This window comes from Entelurus aequoreus, linkage group LG12 (genome assembly GCF_033978785.1).
Source record: "Entelurus aequoreus isolate RoL-2023_Sb linkage group LG12, RoL_Eaeq_v1.1, whole genome shotgun sequence".
Taxonomy (NCBI): Eukaryota; Metazoa; Chordata; class Actinopteri; order Syngnathiformes; family Syngnathidae; genus Entelurus; species Entelurus aequoreus.
Window position 1 is genome coordinate 49,705,882 of NC_084742.1, and position 20,715 is coordinate 49,726,596.

The 20,715-nt window shown below is 40.7% G+C and overlaps 1 protein-coding gene across 1 annotated transcript in view; it reads left to right on the plus strand.

Moving 5' to 3' along the window:
* The window catches only part of slc1a1 (solute carrier family 1 member 1), a 53,860-nt gene extending 37,322 nt beyond the window's left edge, over window positions 1-16,538 (plus strand). The window contains exons 9-12 of the mRNA XM_062066171.1: window positions 3,068-3,190; window positions 3,257-3,451; window positions 5,184-5,318; window positions 15,197-16,538. Coding sequence (XP_061922155.1) covers window positions 3,068-3,190; window positions 3,257-3,451; window positions 5,184-5,318; window positions 15,197-15,437 — 694 coding nt within the window. The 3' untranslated portion in view covers window positions 15,438-16,538. The remainder of the gene's footprint in view (window positions 1-3,067; window positions 3,191-3,256; window positions 3,452-5,183; window positions 5,319-15,196) is intronic.
* Window positions 16,539-20,715: the final 4,177 nt, after the last annotated feature.

Below are 20,715 nucleotides of genomic sequence, written 5' to 3' on the forward strand. Positions count from 1 at the left end.
TGGCATGTGTTGCAGCCATGCAACAAAGTTAATTATTATTTGCAAAAAAAAAAGTAAATAAAGTTTATGAGTTTGAACATCAAATATCTTGTCTTTGTAGTGCATTCAGTTGAATATGGGTTGAAAATTATTTGCAAATCATTGTATTCCGTTTATATTTACATCTAACACAATTTCCCAACTCAAATGGAAACGGGGTTTGTATTTAAAAAAAAATAATGTTTACCAGTTCGAACGTTAAGTATCTTGTCTTTGCAGTGTATTCAATTGAATATAGGTTACATAGGATTTGCAAATCATTGTATTCTGTTTTTATTTATGATTTCCACAACGTGCCAACTTCACTGGTTTAGGGTTTTGTACATGTGCTGTTGCCTTTAGGGGATGGTGCTGTTGTGTGTAACGTGTGCAAGTGGAGAGTGTGACCAGGTTCGCGCAAGCGTGTGTGAGAGCGTGTCAGCGTGAGTTGTGGCTCACAGCAGCTCTTGTATGTACTTTATGTGTATTGTTGGGACTACTAACTAATAACGGTTCCTGCGGTTGTGGGGATAAGCTGGAGTAACTATCAAATGCTTCCAAATGGCATGTGTTTCAGCCTCTGACAACCAGAGTTCAACTCATGGCCTGCTCATGGCAAAACTGCTTTTACTGACAGGTTACGCGGAGACTCAAAACCAGTTGCTTCGGGTAGACGGGACTTGTTAGCCTGGTAGGGTAGCCCATCTAGGAGAAGGACAACTCTGATTTAAAACCGCCGCTGCCTTGCGGCATACCCACTAGTGGGAAAGGCTTCGGGCGACAACCCTGAAGAAAAATCCAGAGTCGGAGCCCCTAAGGCAGTTCATTGTTGTTTTCTACTTCGTTCTGGCAGCTCCTGCAACAGCACTGGCCCCAAACTGTAGCAACCCTGACATGGAGAGGGGGGACATGCTACAATGGGGAACTGCTTGTCTTCCATATCGTTTCACCCAGGCTAGTATCTGACCACAAACTGGAGCGGACACTACATGGACCAAACACTGAGATCAATAGTTACTGGTTATAAGCGCCAGGTGTCATCGGTGGAAGAGGAATTTTTTGAATCCCACTGGACAGCTACTGCCCACCTAAATCTGGGCAGACCCCGCCAATAAGGTGTTGTCCCGTCAAGGATTGCCTTCTCATTTTGGGTGCATGGAGATTAGGAGACATCTGACAAGCAGACCACAATCATTGCAACAGGCAGTAACAAAAAAAGGCAGCTCTAAAACTGCGCTGTTGGAATGTTTGCACAAACCGGCCTCTCCGGACACCTTCAGGACATCAGGGACTTCAGGAAATCTGCCATCATCAACAACATGTGGACATTGCGACTTTACAGGAAACACGTCTGGCAGACACACTCTTCTGGCAAGGAAATAACTCAGACGAACTACACCAACACCTAGTGGGCTTCGCAGTGAGGAACAGCCTGCTGAATATGGTAAAACCAGGCAGCAAAGCCCTTGAGCGACTTCTCACTCTCTGCCCCAACACCACAGCAGTGCCCTTTACTCTTGTCAGCGGACATTCCCTAACTCTCTCTGCCACATGGATGCCAAGGACAAGTTCCATGACAAGCTTGCAGCCACCATCAGCAGTATCCCCAACAAGGAACAACATATTTTCCTTGGCGACTTCAATGCCCAGAGTGGGAGCCGATCATGATTCGTTGCACTCTTGCCTTGGACAGTTTGGCGTTTGCAAGATGAATGGCAACGGACAAAGACTGCTCGAGCTATGCACTTACCACAACTTGTGCATTATAACTCCTTCTTTAAGACCAAACCCCAACACAAGGTCTCCTGTAGACACTCTGACTCAAAGTACTGGCACAAGCTGCACCTCATCCTTGTCAGACGAACAGTCATCAGAAACGTTCGCTACACACGCTCACACCACAGTGGGGACTGTGACACAGATCACTCGTTGGTGTGCTGCAAGATCAAGCTTCAGGCCAAGAGGTTCCATTGTGACGAAAAAACGGTATTCCTCCTATTGATGTCAGCAAGATGAGTCAACCAGACCTCACAGATCAGAGACTCTGCCACGGAGAAATGGGGGATCTTGCGGGACACCATGCACTGCAACTCCTTGGCCATCTTTGGCAGGAAAACCTCGAAGTCACCCGACTGGTTTTAAGCCAAGTCTACTGAGATGGCGGCCCCTGTCATCGAAGCCAAACTCCGCCCCAGCAGAATACAAGCAGTCACCTAGCGAGAGAAATCTGTAGATCCTCCAGACGCTGTGCCAACGAATATGCTCTGTGAAAGCATCCAGACAGCAGCTATTACAGGGAACATCAGAAGGATGTACGACGGCATCAAGATGGCAATGGCATCAGAGCAGAACAAGACAGTTCCCCTTAAATCCACCACTGGGGAAGTCATTACAGACAAGGGGAAACAGATGAAGACATGGGTGTAACACTATTCCGATCTCTACTCCAGGCAAAATGTTGTGTCGGCCGCAGCCATTGATGCCATCAAGTACCCGCCAATCGTGGAAGAGCTCGACACCAAACTGAGCACAGAGGAACTTAACAAGGCCATTAACAGCTTGGCCTCAGGGAAAGCCCCAGGTAGCGACCAGATTCCCCCTGACCTGATTAAGACTACCTTATTGCTCCCTTTGCAGGAAGTACTCTGACAGTGCTGGAAAGAAGGAGCGAGTACTTTTTGTTCCTATCCGCCCGAACTGTAACAAATGACAGGTCTTTGGACTTTTCATCGGCGTCGTAACATTGTGCAAACGGAAGTTGTACTTTTACAATAAATGCTTCCCTCGTACTTTTTTCAAGATCGAGTCACACTTTTTTTAATACCGATATATTTTTTTTCGTAATCATGTTTTTGTTTTTGCAATGTCACCGTTAAAACGTGATATGACGAAACTTGACAAGTGTGTTTTCTCTTCAGCCGCGTGGAAATATAACGAAGTGACCAACCTGTCGTTTACATCTTGTATAACATTATATTCTCTCATAGATTATTAACACCACACTTTATAGCATAATCGTGTGAAATGTGTTTTTTGTACTTTTCCATAGCCTCGCCATCCACGCTATGATCTGCCTGCCGCTAATCTTCTTTGTCATTGTGAGGAAGAACCCGTACACGTTCACCTTGGGCATGGCCCAGGCTCTGGTCACCGCACTGATGATCTCCTCCAGGTTAGCTTCTTAATCTTATGACAAGAACACTGAAAATAATCATAATTCCAATTATTGTTGTTCCAGCTCCGCCACCTTGCCTGTTACGTTCCGCTGTGCCGAGGAGAACAACCGAGTTGACAAGCGCATCACGCGATTTGTGCTGCCGGTGGGCGCCACCATCAACATGGATGGCACCGCGCTCTATGAGGCCGTCGCCGCAATCTTTATTGCACAGCTCAATGACTACGCGCTGGACGTGGGGCAGATTGTTACCATCAGGTAAAAAGAAGCTAACCAATGTTGAAAGTAACAAGAGGACTTGTCATTTTGATGTTTGGCAAAATCCAACTTTTTAAACATTGCCTAACAAAGAAGCTAATCATTGACGTTATTTCATGTCACACAAGTGTAAAAAAAAAAATCAACAGCTGCCGATAGTAACAATAAGACACTTTATCGTAAGTTTAACCATAAGCAACGTATATAAACTGGTCATTGACATTCTTTCCTGTCATGAGAATGTAAAAAGTTAAAGACTGTTACTTACGAAAATCTACTAAATGCATGGAATCTTAACAATAAACAACAATAAATGTGCTGATAATTAATAGGTAATTTATTCGTGAAGTAACCCAAAACATGCATTGTAGGCTTAACAATAATCAACCAAACTCATAATGGCAATATCTCACTATTTTAACGTGTCTAATTGTCATGCAGGTGTAAAAAAGAAGCAGACTCCTGTAAATAGAAACAGCAATAAAACGCGCCACCGTCCTTTGAACAAGAATTGTTGACGCGGATGATGACGATATCTCACACAATGTTTTTCAAGTGGAAAAAAGAAGTTGACCAATATCATTATTCCTTGCAGTGCAAGTGTAAAAAGAAGTTTACCAATAAAACACTTGTGTCATTTGAACAATAAGCGACAATATTTATTTTAATGTGTTTTCAATGTTAAGTTAATTGTGTTCAAACCAATAAAACGATAAGCATACTGACAATATCTCACTTTTTCTGCATTATTTAGTGCTGCCCCCCATGAAAAGTTTTTCATTATCATGCAAGAGTAAGAAGTTACCTGGGGATGTAACCGTACAATATTGCAAAGTCTTCCCAATAATACAGAGACATGTGATGGTATGGAACAAAACCTTTGTGAGTGTAGTTTTTAGCATTGTAAATTAACTACATCTCCCAGAATCCTCTGCGCAGCGTGGTACTAGCAAGGTGGGGGCGCGTGTAAGGCGGAAGTGAAGTGTGTTCGTACTAGTGGGAGATAAAAGGAATTGTTTTTGGACATAAGATCTGTCCACAACTTGTTGAGTTATGTTGCTGACAAACAGACAAACAAGCCTAAGCCAGAACATAACTTCTTTGGCGGAGGTAAGAAAGTCTGCCTATTGCCAAACACCACTTTTCTTTCGAGCGTTCCTACACTATTATTTGCACTTGAAAATACTTGTTTGTAGGAATAAATATGATTACAACACTTTAACAATGTGTTTGTGTTAAATTGCATTAAGTGTGTTTATCCTAAACATTCCTGACACTTCCTTTTATACACTGTGGCATTTTTACCATTTTTTTTTTATTTTGGACATATACCGCAATAACATCATACCGTGGCCTCAATTCTGTGATAATATCGTACCGTGAGATATGATACCGTTACATCCCTAAAGTTAGCCAATGTTCTTAGTGAAAAAACTATAAAATGGCACGCATGCTGACAATCTCTCCCTTTTTTAAACATGCAAGTCTAATAAGTCCAATTATCACTGCTAAAAGTTGAAGAACGGTTTTTAAAAAAAAACAATGCATATGCTCACAATAGTAGCTTTTTTAAACACTATCCATTGTCGCTATTTAAGTGTAGTAAGAAGCTAACCTTTTCCACTAACAACCCTCATTTTCTAATGAATGTCATAAGAAAAAAACTATTTGTGGGTTGATCGATTGGTGCGTATTTCCTCTTCAAAAGGAGCTTAACCACTTTGTTTTTTAGCATCACAGCCACAGTGGCCAGCATCGGCGCTGCCGGGGTTCCAAATGCTGGGCTGGTTACCATGGTGATCGTCTTGACTGCGGTGGGATTACCCGCCAGCGATGTCACACTCATCGTCGCTGTCGATTGGCTGCTGTAAGTGCTTGCCTTCACACTTTTATTCAATGTTTCCGAAGGAAACAGTAAGAACTAAAAATAGTCAAATCAAGTGAAAACATTTTCTGTTGCGCAAGCGTAAAAAGAAGCTAACCTTTGTATTATAACGTTAGATTATGTGAAATAAGCATACTTATCCTTTGAGGACTTTTACATAAGTGGAGATGTTGACCGACAAATATTAAAAAAGGTAAAAAAACAACAACAACATAAATAGACATGTTACATAGTCACTGTAGCCTGGGAGGTAACTCTCTTCACATTGGTCCGTTCTGTTCTTCTTCTTTTATTAACGATATCCACGTCAGCCGTATTGTATTGTTCAGCAAGGACAGAGAGTTGTGTATCGCTCTTAATGTGACGTTGCGGTATCTTCCTCTTCAACGGCGAGCACCACAACCATGCAGGTAATTCCCCCCATCATTAACGATGAAAACGTTGACCATACAGTGTTCGACTGCTAATAAAGAGGAGTGTGTACTTTTATCGACACTCATTAAAATTATATGCTGATTATCAAAACGGCCACAATACCGGGAGGAGATGATGCAAATGTGTTAAACAGCACGCGCATTGTGATTTATCAACACTCAACCACCGTTTGGGAGCTCTATTTTGCATTTTATTTTAAAGGAGGACATATGATGGTTACATGTGTGTGTCCCAACATATTTGGACCCACACAAATAAGAAATATTACACATAATGTATATTCAGCAATTTCCTTTTACAATTTCATTGCTGCTGGATGACTTAAAGGCCTACTTAAATGAAATTTTCTTATTTAAACGGGGATGGCAGATCCATTCTATGTGTCATACTTGATCATTTCGGGATATTGCCATATTTTTTCTGAAAGGATTTAGTAGAGAACATCGACGATAAAGTTCGCAACTTTTGGTCCCTGATAAAAAAAAAGCCTTGCCTGTACCGGAAGTAGCGTGACGTCGCAGGTTGAAGGCTCCTCACATTTCCCCATTGTTTACACCAGCAGCGAGAGCGATTCGGACCGAGAAAGTGACGATTACCCCATTAATTTGAGCGAGGATGAAAGATTCATGGATGAGGAACGTGAGAGTGAAGTACTACAGTGCAGTGCAGGACGTATCTTTTTTCGCTCTGACCGTAACTTAGATAAAAGGGCTCATTGGATTCCACACTCTCTTCTTTTTCGATTGTGGATCACGGATTTGTATTTTAAACCACCTCGGATACTATATCCTCTTGAAAATGAGAGTCGAGAACGCGAAATGGACATTCACAGTGACTTTTATCTCCACGACAATACATCGGCGAAGCACTTTAGCTACGGAGCTAACGTGATAGCATCGTGCTTAAATGCAGATAGAAACAAAATAAATAAGCCCCTGACTGGAAGGATAGACAGAAGAACGGCGACGGCGTGGCGAAGTTGGTAGAGTGGCTGTGTCAGCAATCGGAGGGTTGCTGGTTACTGGGGTTCAATCCCCACCTTCTACCATCCTAGTCACGTCCGTTGTGTCCTTGGGCAAGACACTTCACCCTTGCTCCTGATGGCTGCTGGTTAGCGCCTTGCATGGTAGCTCCCGCCATCAGTGTGTGAATGTGTGTGTGAATGGGTGAATGTGGAAATACTGTCAAAGCGCTTTGAGTACCTTGAAGGTAGAAAAGCGCTACACAAGTATAACCCATTTATCATTTATTTATAAGATCAACAATACTACCAAACTCTGGACCTGTAACCACATGGTTAATGCTGTACCGCCTGGCAAAGCCTAGCAATGCTGTTGCTAACGACGCCATTGAAGCTAACTTAGCTACGGGACCTCGACAGAGCTATGCTAAAAACATTAGCTATCCACCTACGCCAGCCCTCATCTGCTCATCAACACCCATGCTCACCTACGTTCCAGCGATCGACGGCGCGACGAAGGACTTCACCCGATCATCGATGCGGTCGGCGGCTAGCGTGTCTGCTATCCAACTCAAAGTCCTCCTGGTTGTGTTGCTGCAGCCGGCCGCTAATACACCGATCCCACCTACAGCTTTCTTCTTTGCAGTCTCCATTGTTCATTAAACAAATTGCAAAAGATTCACCAACACAGATGTCCAGAATACTGTGGAATTTTGCGATGAAAACAGAGCTGTTTGTATTGGGATACAATGTGTCCCAATACTTCCGCTTCAACCATTGACGTCACGCGCAAACGTCATCATACCTAGACGTTTTCAACCGGAAGTTTCCCGGGAAATTTAAAATTGCACTTTATAAGTTAACCCGACCGTATTGGCATGTGTTGCAATGTTAAGATTTCATCATTTATATATAAACTATCAGACTGCGTGGTCGGTAGTAGTGGGTTTCAGGAGGCCTTTAAGGGGCTGATTACAATGAACAATTGATGCGTTTTGGTGTCTGTTGACGTTTCTTTTAAACGTTTTTATTTTATTTAGGAAATATATTACTATGATACATCTCGGCAAAGGAGTTTGAAAAGATGTCTTTCGCTCTGCATTTTCTTGCGTTTGAATCATTACAGATGCACGAATGCGCTGGTGATGTGATCCACAGCCTCGTGCACAGATTTAAGTGTCAGTGTGCGTTTGTTTGTGTTGTCTAGATTGCAATTCAGAAAAGGTTTTACAGATTGTAGATGCGTGCACACAGGTGCCCGCATGACGACAGGAATGTACAGAAAACAAGAGTATCCCCCTGGTGATGCCCGGTGTAGTACACACACAATCCTCATTTAAATAAGCCGGTCTGCACCACTTTTCAATTGCACACGCAGTCTTAGTAGATCACATGCAACAGGCCCACTAATAGCACACACTATTTATATTGTTTGCACACGCAGTCTTAGTAGATCACATGCAACAGGCCCACTAATAGTACACCCTATTCTTATTGTTTGAACACACAGTCTTAGTAGATCACATGCAACAGGCCCACTAATAGCACACACTATTTTTATTGTTTGCACACGCAGTCTTAGTAGATCACATGAAACAGGTCCACTAATAGTACACGCTATTCTTATTGTTTGCACACGCAGCTTAGTATGTGTTATTTGTGGTCATGTTGCTATTTTTATTGTTTGCACACGCAGTCTTAGCAGACACTATTCTTATGGTTTGCCCCCCCAGTTTTAGTAGATCACATGAAACAGGCCTACTAATGGCACACGCTATTTTTATTGTTTGTACACGTAGTCTTAGTAGAACACATGCAACAGGCCCACTAATAGTACACACTATTTTAATTGTTTGCATGCAGTCTTAGTAGATCACATGCAACAGGCCCACTAATAGCACACACTATTTTTATTGACTATATTTATATATTTATATTTTAATACCACACGCTAATCTGGCCCTACAATCATTGTAACTTCCACGATTAGTGTATGTTATTAATTACCTCTATGGCAGCACGGTAGTAGAGGGGTTAGTGCGTCTGCCTCACAATACGAAGGTCCTGGGTTTGATCCTGCGCTCGGGATCTTTCTGTGTGGAGTTTGCATGTTCTCCCCGTGACTGCGTGGGTTCCCTCCGGGTACTCCAGCTTCCTCCCACCTCCAAAGACATGCACCTGGGGATAGGTTGATTGGCAACACTAAATTGGCCCTAGTGTGTGAATGTGAGTGTGAATGTTGTCTGTCTATCTGTGTTGGCCCTGTGATGAGGTGGCGACTTGTCCAGGGTGTACCCCGCCTTCCGCCCGAATGCAGCTGAGATAGGCTCCAGCACCCCCGCGACCCCGAACGGGACAAGCGGTAGAAAATGGATGGATGGATGGAGTTTACTTAATTCCTTTAAAAAAAAACCTTCCCAAGTAGTTTGAACTGTAGGAATTTGGTGGATATATTTTCTTAACAATAGAAACGTTTTAATGTTCATTATTGTCAGGTAAGTGCAAAAAGAAGTTGACCATTGTCAGTTATAACAATAAAACATTTTTGCATGATTTGACCAATAAGAGACGATTAATATACTGACAATATCTGACTTTTTAAAACATTATTCAATTGTAAAAAATAGCTAACAATAATGTTGGTCTTCAAGCTATCGTTACGTTAAAGGGTTCATATTATGAATATTTTTCTGGACCAAAAACACTTGTTTACATAACATGCAATGGTTGACCTTTGGTCAAAATGTTGCATAGATTTTTTTTTACAGTTTTTAGCGCTTCTACATGGAGTCTACTGACAGATATAATTTCTAATTATTGCTTGGATGTCACTGACGTCACGTTCGGCTCACGTCCCGCCCATTAAAGTTGGTAGTCAAGCTAGCTCTGTTGTCAATGGCTACTAGGCACCATTTAGCCTTTCACAAATAAATAATGTCCTATGCTCGTGTTGTTTTCGGCTGTATGATCGTTCTAATCACGAAAAGGATAAACCTTTCTTCAGAGTTCTTGGAGAGGTAATCAAAAAGGGTGGAAGAGTGCAAGATTTTACAAAACAACGAGAAAAGCAGCTCACACTCCAGTCCAAGGGAGCAGAGTCAAAGAATGCATGAATTTGCAGTGATCACTTCATTAAAGGTTTGATATACCTTTAACGTTTAATTACCGCAACTAGGGCTGTGAATCTTTGGGTGTCCCACGATTCGATTCAATATCGATTCTTGGGATCACGATTCGATTCAAAATCAATGTTTTTTTCAATTCAACACGATTCTCGATTCAAAACGATTCTCTATTCATTCAATACATAGGATTTCAGCAGGATCTACCCCAGTCTGCTGACATGCAAGCAGAGTAGTAGATTTTGGTAAAAATCTTTTATAATTGTAAAGGACAATGTTTTATCAACTGATTGCAATAATGTACATTTGTTTTAACTATTAAATGAACCAAAAATATGACTTATTTTATCTTTGTGAAAATATTGGACACAGTATGTTGTCAAGCTTATGAGATGCGATGCAAGTGTAAGCCACTGTGACACTATTGTTCTTTTTTTTTCTTTTTTTTTACAAATGTCTAATGATAATGTCAATGAGGGATTTTTAATCACTACTATGTTGAAATTGTAACTAATATTGATACTGTTGTTGATCATATTCATTTTTGTTTCACTACTTTTGGTTTGTTCTGTGTCGTGTTTGTGTCTCCTCTCATTTACTCTGTTTATTGCAGTTCTGGGTGTTGCTGGGTCGGGTTTGGTTTTGGAATTGGATTGCATTGTTATGGTATTGCTGTGTATTGTTTTGTTGGATTGATTAATTTAAAAAAATAAAATAAAATAAAAAATAAAATAAAAAAAGAAATACATTAAAAAAACCAACGATTTTTAACAAATGAGAATCGATTCTGAATCACACAACGTGAGAACCGCGATTTGAATTCGAATCGATTTTTTCCCACACCCCTAATATTTACCATTGAAGTTTTACCTTAATATTATTTGTGTTTCTTAAACACGTTTTCTTCGAGTGTTTCGAAAATAAACAACTTGACGAGTCTAAATCAAAGCACATACACAATGTTGACACCTATAGTTTATATTTTCATAAACAATCATAAATGAATCTTTCAGGCCATACACAATGTTGACATCTGTAGTTATATTTTGATAAGCAATCATAAATGAATCTTTCAGCACATACGCAATGTATGTGCTATATTTTGATAAAGAAGGGGAAAAATATGTTACAACAACAACAACAAACAACATGGCAGTAGACGTGAACCTAAATCATGAAATACTACGTTACCTGAGCAAAAACGATGCATATTTATCCGGGAGAGTCTTGATACCAATTTCCTGGACCCAGCCACACACAAAGAAGTTGTACAGCTCCATTCTTTTCCTGTTTTGTAGCGTAACATGGCGTCTGGGAAACAATAGTTCCTAATGTTTGAGAATGCAACGACGTATAATCATTGATATCACTATGCAAATCTTTTTTTGATAAAGTATAAAAATCTCTTTCATTGCATAGTTTGATTTTGCTTTTTGCAGGAAGACTTAAACCTATTTTGTACTCAGATAGTTTGCGGGCTGCTTGCTGTACAACGGCCATCTTGGCTTGGTCGACCACCAATGTTTTTCACTTCCGGGAAGAAGTCACGTGACGGAACACAAGCAATTGTACTAGAAGTGGCAAGCGCGGAGGATTCTAGCATTCATGTGCATGTACAAGCCAGTCTGCTCCACAAGAGGATAGAGAAAAAGATGGAACTTCTTGAGTTAAAATGGCTTACTCACGCAAAGGTTCTATCATATATGGAAATATCTTCTTAGGCAAAATACGCCGCTAAAGTCTCAAATTCCAAACAGCTCGTTTGAAGCGAGTTTGGAAGAAGGCAAGATTGTTTTATAAATATCTCTGTCATGCTGCTATGGTTTGATTTCAATTTTCAGGATTTACGTAGATCCCAAAGACACTAAAACAGGTACCAATTACGTAAGAAAAGTTTTGCATAATAGGTCCCCTTTAACAATTAAAGTGTCAATATGTTGACTTACTTTTTAAGTGTTATTCAACCAAAAACAGCCTTCATTGCCATGCAATTGTAAAAGGAAGCTAATATTGACGTCCTTCCTAAAAAATAATATTTACTTTTACGCTATTATAATAAACATACATGTCAAAGCAGTATGTACAACCATTGTTGTTCACACCATCATTATGTTACCAAGGCGACGACTTTATTTATAAAGTCCTTTAAAAACAACTACAAAGGGTTGTACACCACAAAAAAGAAACAAAGTGCTAAAGTGCTACATAAAGTACAGGCAAAGGACAGACTTAAACATATCATTTAAAACAGAGGTCAAATATATAAAAAAATATCAGATAAAAAACAATAAAAGTTAAAAACAGTTCCAAGTCTCATGCTGGGTTAAAAGCCAGTAAGTAAAAATGGGTTTTAAGAAGGGTAACCAAAGAAGGGGCCCGTCTCACATGGAGAGGGAGATCGTTCCAGAGTTTGGGAATTTGATTTCGGTACCTCCAGGAGCAGTTGATCAGCTGACCTGAGGGACCGAGATCGACAAACACCACTAGGTCCAAATACTATTTTTCCGTTTTCTCATTATTAAAATTAAAACAATCTAGGGCCATCCAAGTCTTGATATCACCGAGACTAAGAGAGAGGTGTGTTTTTCCTTTGACGGAAAATACATTTGTGTGTCATCGGCATAACAATGAAAAGAAATGTCATGCTTTCTTCGAAAGTAAATAAATGGAAAACAGCAGTGGTCCTAAAATGGAGCCCTGTGGGAACCCACGTGTCAAAGGAGCAACAGAAGATTTTCGTACCAGCAACATTTACAGAGAAGGTTCTATTTGTTAATCCGTTGCTCTGAAAATGTCATTAAAACCACACCTCCTATTTAAAATGATAAAGACAAGAAAATACTTATTTAAAAAATGTAGGAGAGACAGCATCATGGGGGGAACCTGAGGGCGGACTCACTTGCTCAGACCGATTCAAAACAGCAGAGTAGTGAAAAGGGACAAAGGGGTCAGAGGTTGGAACAGAAATGAGAGCAACCGTATCAATGAAATACTCTGAAAAGGCATTGCACAACTCCGAGGAGGGTTCCAAACATGGCGTAAAGAACAGAGTCAATGGTTTAGTATAAAAGACAAGGGTCAAGACTATTTGAGGCAATAATGCTTGCTAAATGTTCTATTTTTGCCTCTTTTACTGTGCTCTGATATCGATGCCAGCAGTCCTTTGAAATCTGGATTGACAGCTGAAGCTTGTCCTTCTTCCACCTGCGTTCGGCTTGGCGGCACTCGCGTCTGACCGCACGGGTTCTATCATTTAACCAGGGTTCTGATTTCATTTGAGCATTTTTGATTTTTAAAAGGAGCCACAGAGTCCAAGACTGTCTGACAGGAGGAGTGAAACAATGCGCCGAGTTTCTCAGTGTCAGTAAAAACAGGGACAGAAGGTATACAAAAAACTGGTTAAAAGCAATAAGAAAAACTAACCGGCAGTGGAAGGGTTAAAAACTGGATAGTGACGCGCTTTAGCTGTCAAGCAATAAAAACTGGCCTGAAATATCACAGGCATATCGTCTGAGAGCACATTGTCACTCAAGTCCACGTGAGACACAGGTAGACCATATGAGGACAAGATCACAAACTGTGTCAGATTAAAAAAGTCAATACGGTTTAAAAAACATCCTTCACCAGTGGCTTGTCGGGACAGCATACACGTATATTAAAATCTCCAACAACGAGGACACGATCCTCGCGAGGCATGATTCCTGCTAAAAAGTCTGAAAAGTCATTCATGAAGTCCTTATTATGTTGAGGCCGGCGGTAAAAGGTTTAGTTTTTCAAGTGCAAAAGAGAGTTATTCATTGACTTTAATGACAAAAACGTTCTTCTTTGTCACACACAAGAAGCTAACATGTTATTCTCCAAAAATATGTTTTTCACGCTTTTGTTGATAAATGATGGCAGCACGTATGTTGACGACATTGCCCTTTTAAGATCAATCAATCAATCAATGAAACTTTATTTATAAAGCGCTTTTCATACATAAAAGAAATGCAACGCAAAGTGCTGTGCAAAGTTAAACATTATACCCCGATGACCCAGATCCCCCATTATCACATACACACATACACACACACAAACATTATTGTATTTGTTACCTTCTTGAGACCTCTGAAAAATGCCTACCTCTTTAGGGCCACCCTTTCTAAATATATAAAGATTTGTATTTACAACATTAATAATATATACATAAAATGTAAATATAAAAAGGTATGCTTTTAGTTTATTTTTTGTTTGTAATTGGTTTTTAATCTTCATTATTTACTTCAAGGTATTACAGTATGTCTCTATATACATATTTAATTTTTTTAAATAAATTTTGGCCAAAGGGGGCGTATTTCAATTTCTTACACACACTTGTTATTACATATGTTGGCCAGAGGGGGGCACTTCAATTTTTTACACACACTTGTTATTTCATATGTTGACCAGAGGGGGAGATATTTTAAAACCGACACACAGTCAATTTGAAAAATCCCTCCTTTTTGGGACCACAATAATTTTGATAGATTTCCCCACCAGGGGTGCAAATGAGATCTCTATTTTTTATTTTTTGTAATGTGTCACGAGTCACGGACCACAGATGGCCCCTGTGCCGCACTTTGGGCAACCCAGCTGTAGCAGCTAACTGTTAATTGCCACTATAGTCTTAGTACTGTAGTGTATTTGTTTATCTTATGGTCACATATGGGACGCAGGTTGTGTTATGTCAGCACCGGAAGTCGTAAAATCAGCTGTTCACCTGGCGGGTTTTTTCGAGGATGAATAGGGAAGTCCTTCTTTAGCTGCCCTCTTGTTTTATCATATATTGCTGCCTTTGCACCTGTCAATGTTTACTTTTGTATGCACATTAAATCAACAAAAAATCTTGACTTTGGAGCAATGTTCACGGACTCTAGTATTTGTCTCTCTATTAGATGCAATGGTTTTCCGTTTGGGACCATGATTTTGGTCCTAACTTGTTTAACGGTCCTCATCTGAGAGGTACTTTTCCTTGTTGATGTCTCAAGAAGGGTAAAAATACAAGAACACACACACACACACACACACACACACACACATAAAACTTTATGAACAAATGAATGCATGGCTGAGTACAGCGGAGACATGGGAGTAAACACTATCACAGGAGCCATCTGCACCACGAAGTAATCAGACCATGGCCACCAGGATGCTGACACAAAGATGGCTCCCTCTGAGGAACGTTAAAAAGATAACCTAAAAACCTTAGTCCCGCTAACATTATGTCAACAATAAATAACGTGTATACTGACTGAATCTGACTTTTTTGGTAAAAACAAGTTACCTATCGACGCTTACTGGCTGTTTTTGCCGTTTCGTCGCAGGGACCGTTTCCGCACCATGATCAACGTTCTTGGCGACGCATATGGCGCCGGCATCGTCCAGAAGCTGTCCAAGAGGGAACTCGAGAAGATGGACCTGACATCGGACGTCACCAACCCCTTTGCCTTGGAGGCCACGCTGGACGAGGACGAGGACGAGTGCGAGAAGAAGTCTTACGTCAACGGGGGCTTCACGGTGGACAAGACCGATGCCATATCGTTCACCGAGACGTCGCAGTTTTAAAAACAACCAGCATCTAAAAGTGCCAAAAGAAGCACCTAGTGTCAGCAATAGCAGCTTTCATTACAGTACTTTCTGACATTTGTAGCCATTTAAGTGCTTCCTTCCTCCTCTTTTGATACAACTTGATTTGACATGAACAATGTCCTACAGTATGTAGACAACATAATATACTATGTCATGCACTGCTTGTATTCTATCTGTGCCAAAGCCACAAAGAAACGGCTTTTCGCAGCGGGTTGCATGACGACAACAAAGAAGACTTGAGTCATTAAACACTGTGAACTTTCATGACAAGAAGAAATTGATGTGTTCTCATGAGAATTGAACTGAACTTCCAAAATCATCCTGGAACCCGCTCCAGCTGTCACCCAAATGAGGAAAAGTGGTATTGAACATGAATGGATGAATATTTATTGTTTTTAATGATTTAATTAATTCAGTTAAGTCTATTTGAAAAAATAACCCCCCCTAAATCTATCTTATTTTCCAGTTAACACTGTAGTTTACTTTTGGAAAAAAAATTCTCATGGGAACATGCCTAATTTTTTTTTAAACTAAGCGATAACTGAACCTTTTTTTAATTTTTATTGTTAAACAGCACAACTTGCACATTTACGGAGAACCATTTTTGGTTCTGGTTAAAAAGAAAGAAATCTCTACACAGACAACTGAATGCTCATGAATGCTATCTTGTACAACAAATACTACAGTAGTGACTTGTTCTAGGCCCACACTGTTACTCCAACTACACATGTGAAGAGCATCAAGTCAAAAGAATTCATGTATTCAGCCACAAATATATGAAGAATAAAAAAGTCACTTCTGAAGCAAAAAAAGTACAATACTTGGCAGCTATGGGAAGATGGGCTACAATCATGATGGTGTTGATAAACACTGGATACTGGTCAAACAGATAGACAAAATACCCCCCAACAAAAAGCTAGATTTTATCCGCTGAAAATGAAATGCAAAGAATTTTAACTGACTTTTCTTTAGAAAAGTAATGACACACATGTCCCAAACAAGGGATGCAACGTTTCCTTTTATCAAGTGTGGAGAAATTATTGTGGTATTATGTACTGACAACAACAAAAAATGGGTAGCTATTAAGCATGCACTAAACAAAAAAAAACTTTTTCTCAGCAAAAAATGTCTTTACAGATTGTGAGGTTTTTTTTGGAAAAGTAAGATCAAGTCCCGAAAAAGTGGCGCACTGTGTTCTGTGACTGAGCTGATAAACGTCAACGGGTTTCACCATTATAAATTAAACAATCAAAAAAGGATGCTAGTAGCAGCCAAGAAGAAAAAAGATACTGTGTTTCTTTATTTTCATCTGCTCAAAATCAATAATATTTATTATATACTAGGGTTGTCTCGATCCCAATATTTTGGTACCGGTGCCACCGGGTACCACTGCACGACTGCTTCTAAAATGCCAATAAAAAGTGGTAGATGTCTCCTGTATGTTTGAAAAATAGCTAAACACGCCACAATACCACCAGCGATCACCACCAGTAAATGACAGAGTCTTCATTGTGATGCCCCGTATAGTACACGCACTAATATCACACGCTATTTTCTAGACTGCACACGTTGTTTTTTGCGCGGTATTTGGATCTTAGTGAAGTCCATAGTCTCTCCAACGTGTCCCCAGTCTTCCCTGAGGCCTTCTGCCAGTTGAACATTACCCCAAGACTTCCGAGAGAAATACTGATCAGATGCCTGATCCACCTCATCTGGTTCACCTCAGTGATGAGGAGCAGCAGCTGTACCACCAGTTCCTCCCGCATGACACGACTTCTCACCCTCTCTAAAATGTGGCTAAAATGAGTATTTAACCACATTTACCAGCGATCTTGTCCTTCCAGTCAATACCCAAAGCTCATGTACATAGGTGAGGGTAGGAGCATAGATCGGCTTTGCCTTTTGGCTCAGTTCCCAACTCACCATGTTGCAGATTCTGCATCCATGTAGACCTTGCACCAATTCATCTGTTGATTTCAGGTTACATCCTTCCTCTAAGACCCAAAGATCCTCCTCAACTTGGTCCGGGATCACTGACCCAGAGAAAGCACTCCACCTTGAAGGACTTGAAGGTTCTTACTCCCATCCTGGCCGCTTCGCATTCAGCTGCAAAGCGGTGCAAAGAGAACTGAAGGTCACGACTCAATGGGGCAGCAGGACCACATCATTCGGTAAAAATAAAGACCCATTCCTGCAGCCACTAAATCAGATCCCCTGAAAACCCTCGGGCGGAGTCCAACATTAACTGGAAACGAGTCCAACATATTGTCAGCAATCCGGACTACCTTTGGCACTGGAACACGGTTGAATCCCCTTTCCAAGTCCACAAAACACACTTAGGCCCTAATCTATTAAAGGTTGACCTGCATTAAAACCTGATGGCACACACCAAGCTGATCAACTAGGCTTGTGCGATTGCGTGTGATAAATGAGCAAAATAGCGAGCGCAATGCATTTAGCGTGTGTGTCTTCATGTACATACAGAATATATGCTGATTATCAGAACACCTACAATACTGACAAATGTGATTTATCAAGGGTAAAACTGTTCTGCGTCTGCTGTTTTGCATCTTTAATGTGGGCTCTGTACCGAGGATGTTGTTGTGGCTTGTGCAGTCCTTTGAGACACTTGTGATTTAGGGTTATATAACTAAACATTGATTGATTGATTCATATTCTGCACGTTTAGACAGTACACGAGAACTGGCACAGTTTAGCACAAACGGCTGTGAGAAAGGAGGCGAAAGACAGATGATGGAGATAGGATCCGTCATCCGTGTGCGTGTCAACATATTTGGAATGTCAGAAATAATTGTATTATAGCTACTGGATGTTTTTATTCTACATTTAAATCACTTCCTTGTGGTCTACATAACATGTAATGGTCCTTTGATCAAAATGTTGCATAGAATTAGTTTTACAGACCATTTTTAAAGGCCTACTGAAACCCACTACTACCGACCACGCAGTCTGATAGTTTATATATCAATGATGAAATCTTAACATTGCAACACATGCCAATACGGCCGAGTTAACTTATAAAGTGCAATTTAAAATTTCCCGCGAAACTTCCGGTTGAAAACGTCTATGTGACGTCAATGGTTGAAACGGAAGTATTCGGACACTATTGTATCCAATACAAAAAGCTCTGTTTTCATCGCAAAATTCCACAGTATTCTGGACATCTGTGTTGGTGAATCTTTTGCAATTTGTTTAATGAACAATGAAGACTGCAAAGAAGAAAGCTGTAGGTGGGATCGGTGTATTAGCGGCTGGCTGCAGCAACACAACCAGGAGGACTTTGACTTGGATAGCAGACGCGCTATCCGACGCTAGCCGCCAACCGCATCGATGATCGGGTGAAGTCCTTCGTCGCGCCGTCGATCGCTGGAACGCAGGTGAGCACGGGTGTTGATGAGCAGATGAGGGCTGGCTGGCGTAGGTGGATAGCTAATGTTTTTAGCATAGCTCTGTGAGTTCCCGTAGCTAAGTTAGCTTCAATGGCGTCGTTAGCAACAGCATTTTTAAGCTTCGCCAGGCTGGAAAGCATTAACCGTGTAGTTACAGGTCCATGGTTTAATAGTATTGTTGATTTTCTGTCTATCCTTCCAGTCAGGGGTTTATTTCTTTTGTTTCTATCTGCAGTTAAGCCCGTTGCTATCACGTTAGCTCCATAGCTAAAGTGCTTCGCCGATGTATTGTCGTGGAGATAAAAGTCACTGTGAATGTCCATTTCGCGTTCTCGACTCTCATTTTCAAGAGGATATAGTATCCGAGGTGGTTTAAAATACAAATCCGTGATCCACAATAGAAAAAGGAGAAAGTGTGGAATCCAATGAGCCCTTGTACCTAAGTTACGGTCAGAGCGAAAAAAGATACGTCCTGCACTGCACTCTAGTCCTTCACTCTGACGTTCCTCATCCACGAATCTTTCATCCTCGCTCAAATTAATGGGGTAATCATCGCTTTCTCAGTCCGAATCGCTCTCGCTGCTGGTGTAAACAATGGGGAAATGTGAGGAGCCTTTCAACCTGCGACGTCACGCTACTTCCGGTACAGGCAAGGCTTTTTTTATCAGCGACCAAAAGTTGGGAAGTTTATCGTCGATGTTCTCTACTAAATCCTTTCAGCAAAAATATGGCAATATCGCGAAATGATCAAGTATGACACATAGAATGGATCTGCTATCCCCGTTTAAAAAAAAAAAATTCATTTCAGTAGGCCTTTAAGCAGTTGTCTCTTCAGGGATTCGCTGTTTTTTGGGCGGTTTTATTTATGTGCCTCCACTTCAACTGTGTCTTCTTCTTTCAGCCATGTTGTAGTTTTTCGCCTTTGTGTATAGAGTCAGATATAAGTTAGAACTATATGCTACTTTTTATTATAATTGGCAACAGTCTGCCCCACAACAAGAGGATAGAGAAAAAGAAGGAACTTATTGGCTACAATGGCGGACTCGTGCATAGCTGTTTGGGTAAACCTATATGGCGATATCCCGATTCACGATATCTTTCATTTCACAACTGGAAAAAAACGTCACAAATTGAACCAAGTCCAAACGGCTCGTATGGAGGAAGTATGGAAGAAGGCAAGATTGTTTTATAAATATCTCTGCCATGCCTCCAATGTTTGATTTCATATTTCCGGGACTTATGCAGATCCCAAATACACAAAAACGGGTACTAATAGGTAAGAAAAGTTTCTTTAAGAAGCTGAACACAACAAACTTAATTGATTTGTTTTGGGGGGGTTTTTAATAGTGTTGCATCCGACCAGTCTTCCTCTCAGGGAATAAAAGACACTGGTCAATCCCAAGTTCTTTCGAATGACACGCATGTTGAGCAAGAAGGACCAGCGAGAAAGAATAGCAATATTACCAATTTTACTAAAGCTTTAGGAGACCAGCCCTTACAATGCGATAATAGCAGCAGCAAGAAGCGGTCTAAAAATCTAACGGAAAGAGTCGACTTATTAAGTATGAAAACAGCCCCTCCCTACCCAGAAAGAAATACAGCCTGGTTGTTCTAAACCGATAAGGCCTCCTCCACAAAAAGGGAGTACATTATACTCCCAGTACACACTCCAGGCCTTCAATGTGAAACACAGAGCTCACTAACGAGCATAAGGAAAAAACACAAAGTGTACACATGGGAAAATATTAGCTGCTTTAAACATGACTATGGATAAAGACAGAACACTTAAAAATATATGCATTCTACACAATAGCGTAGTTTTTTTTTTACATACGGAATATATA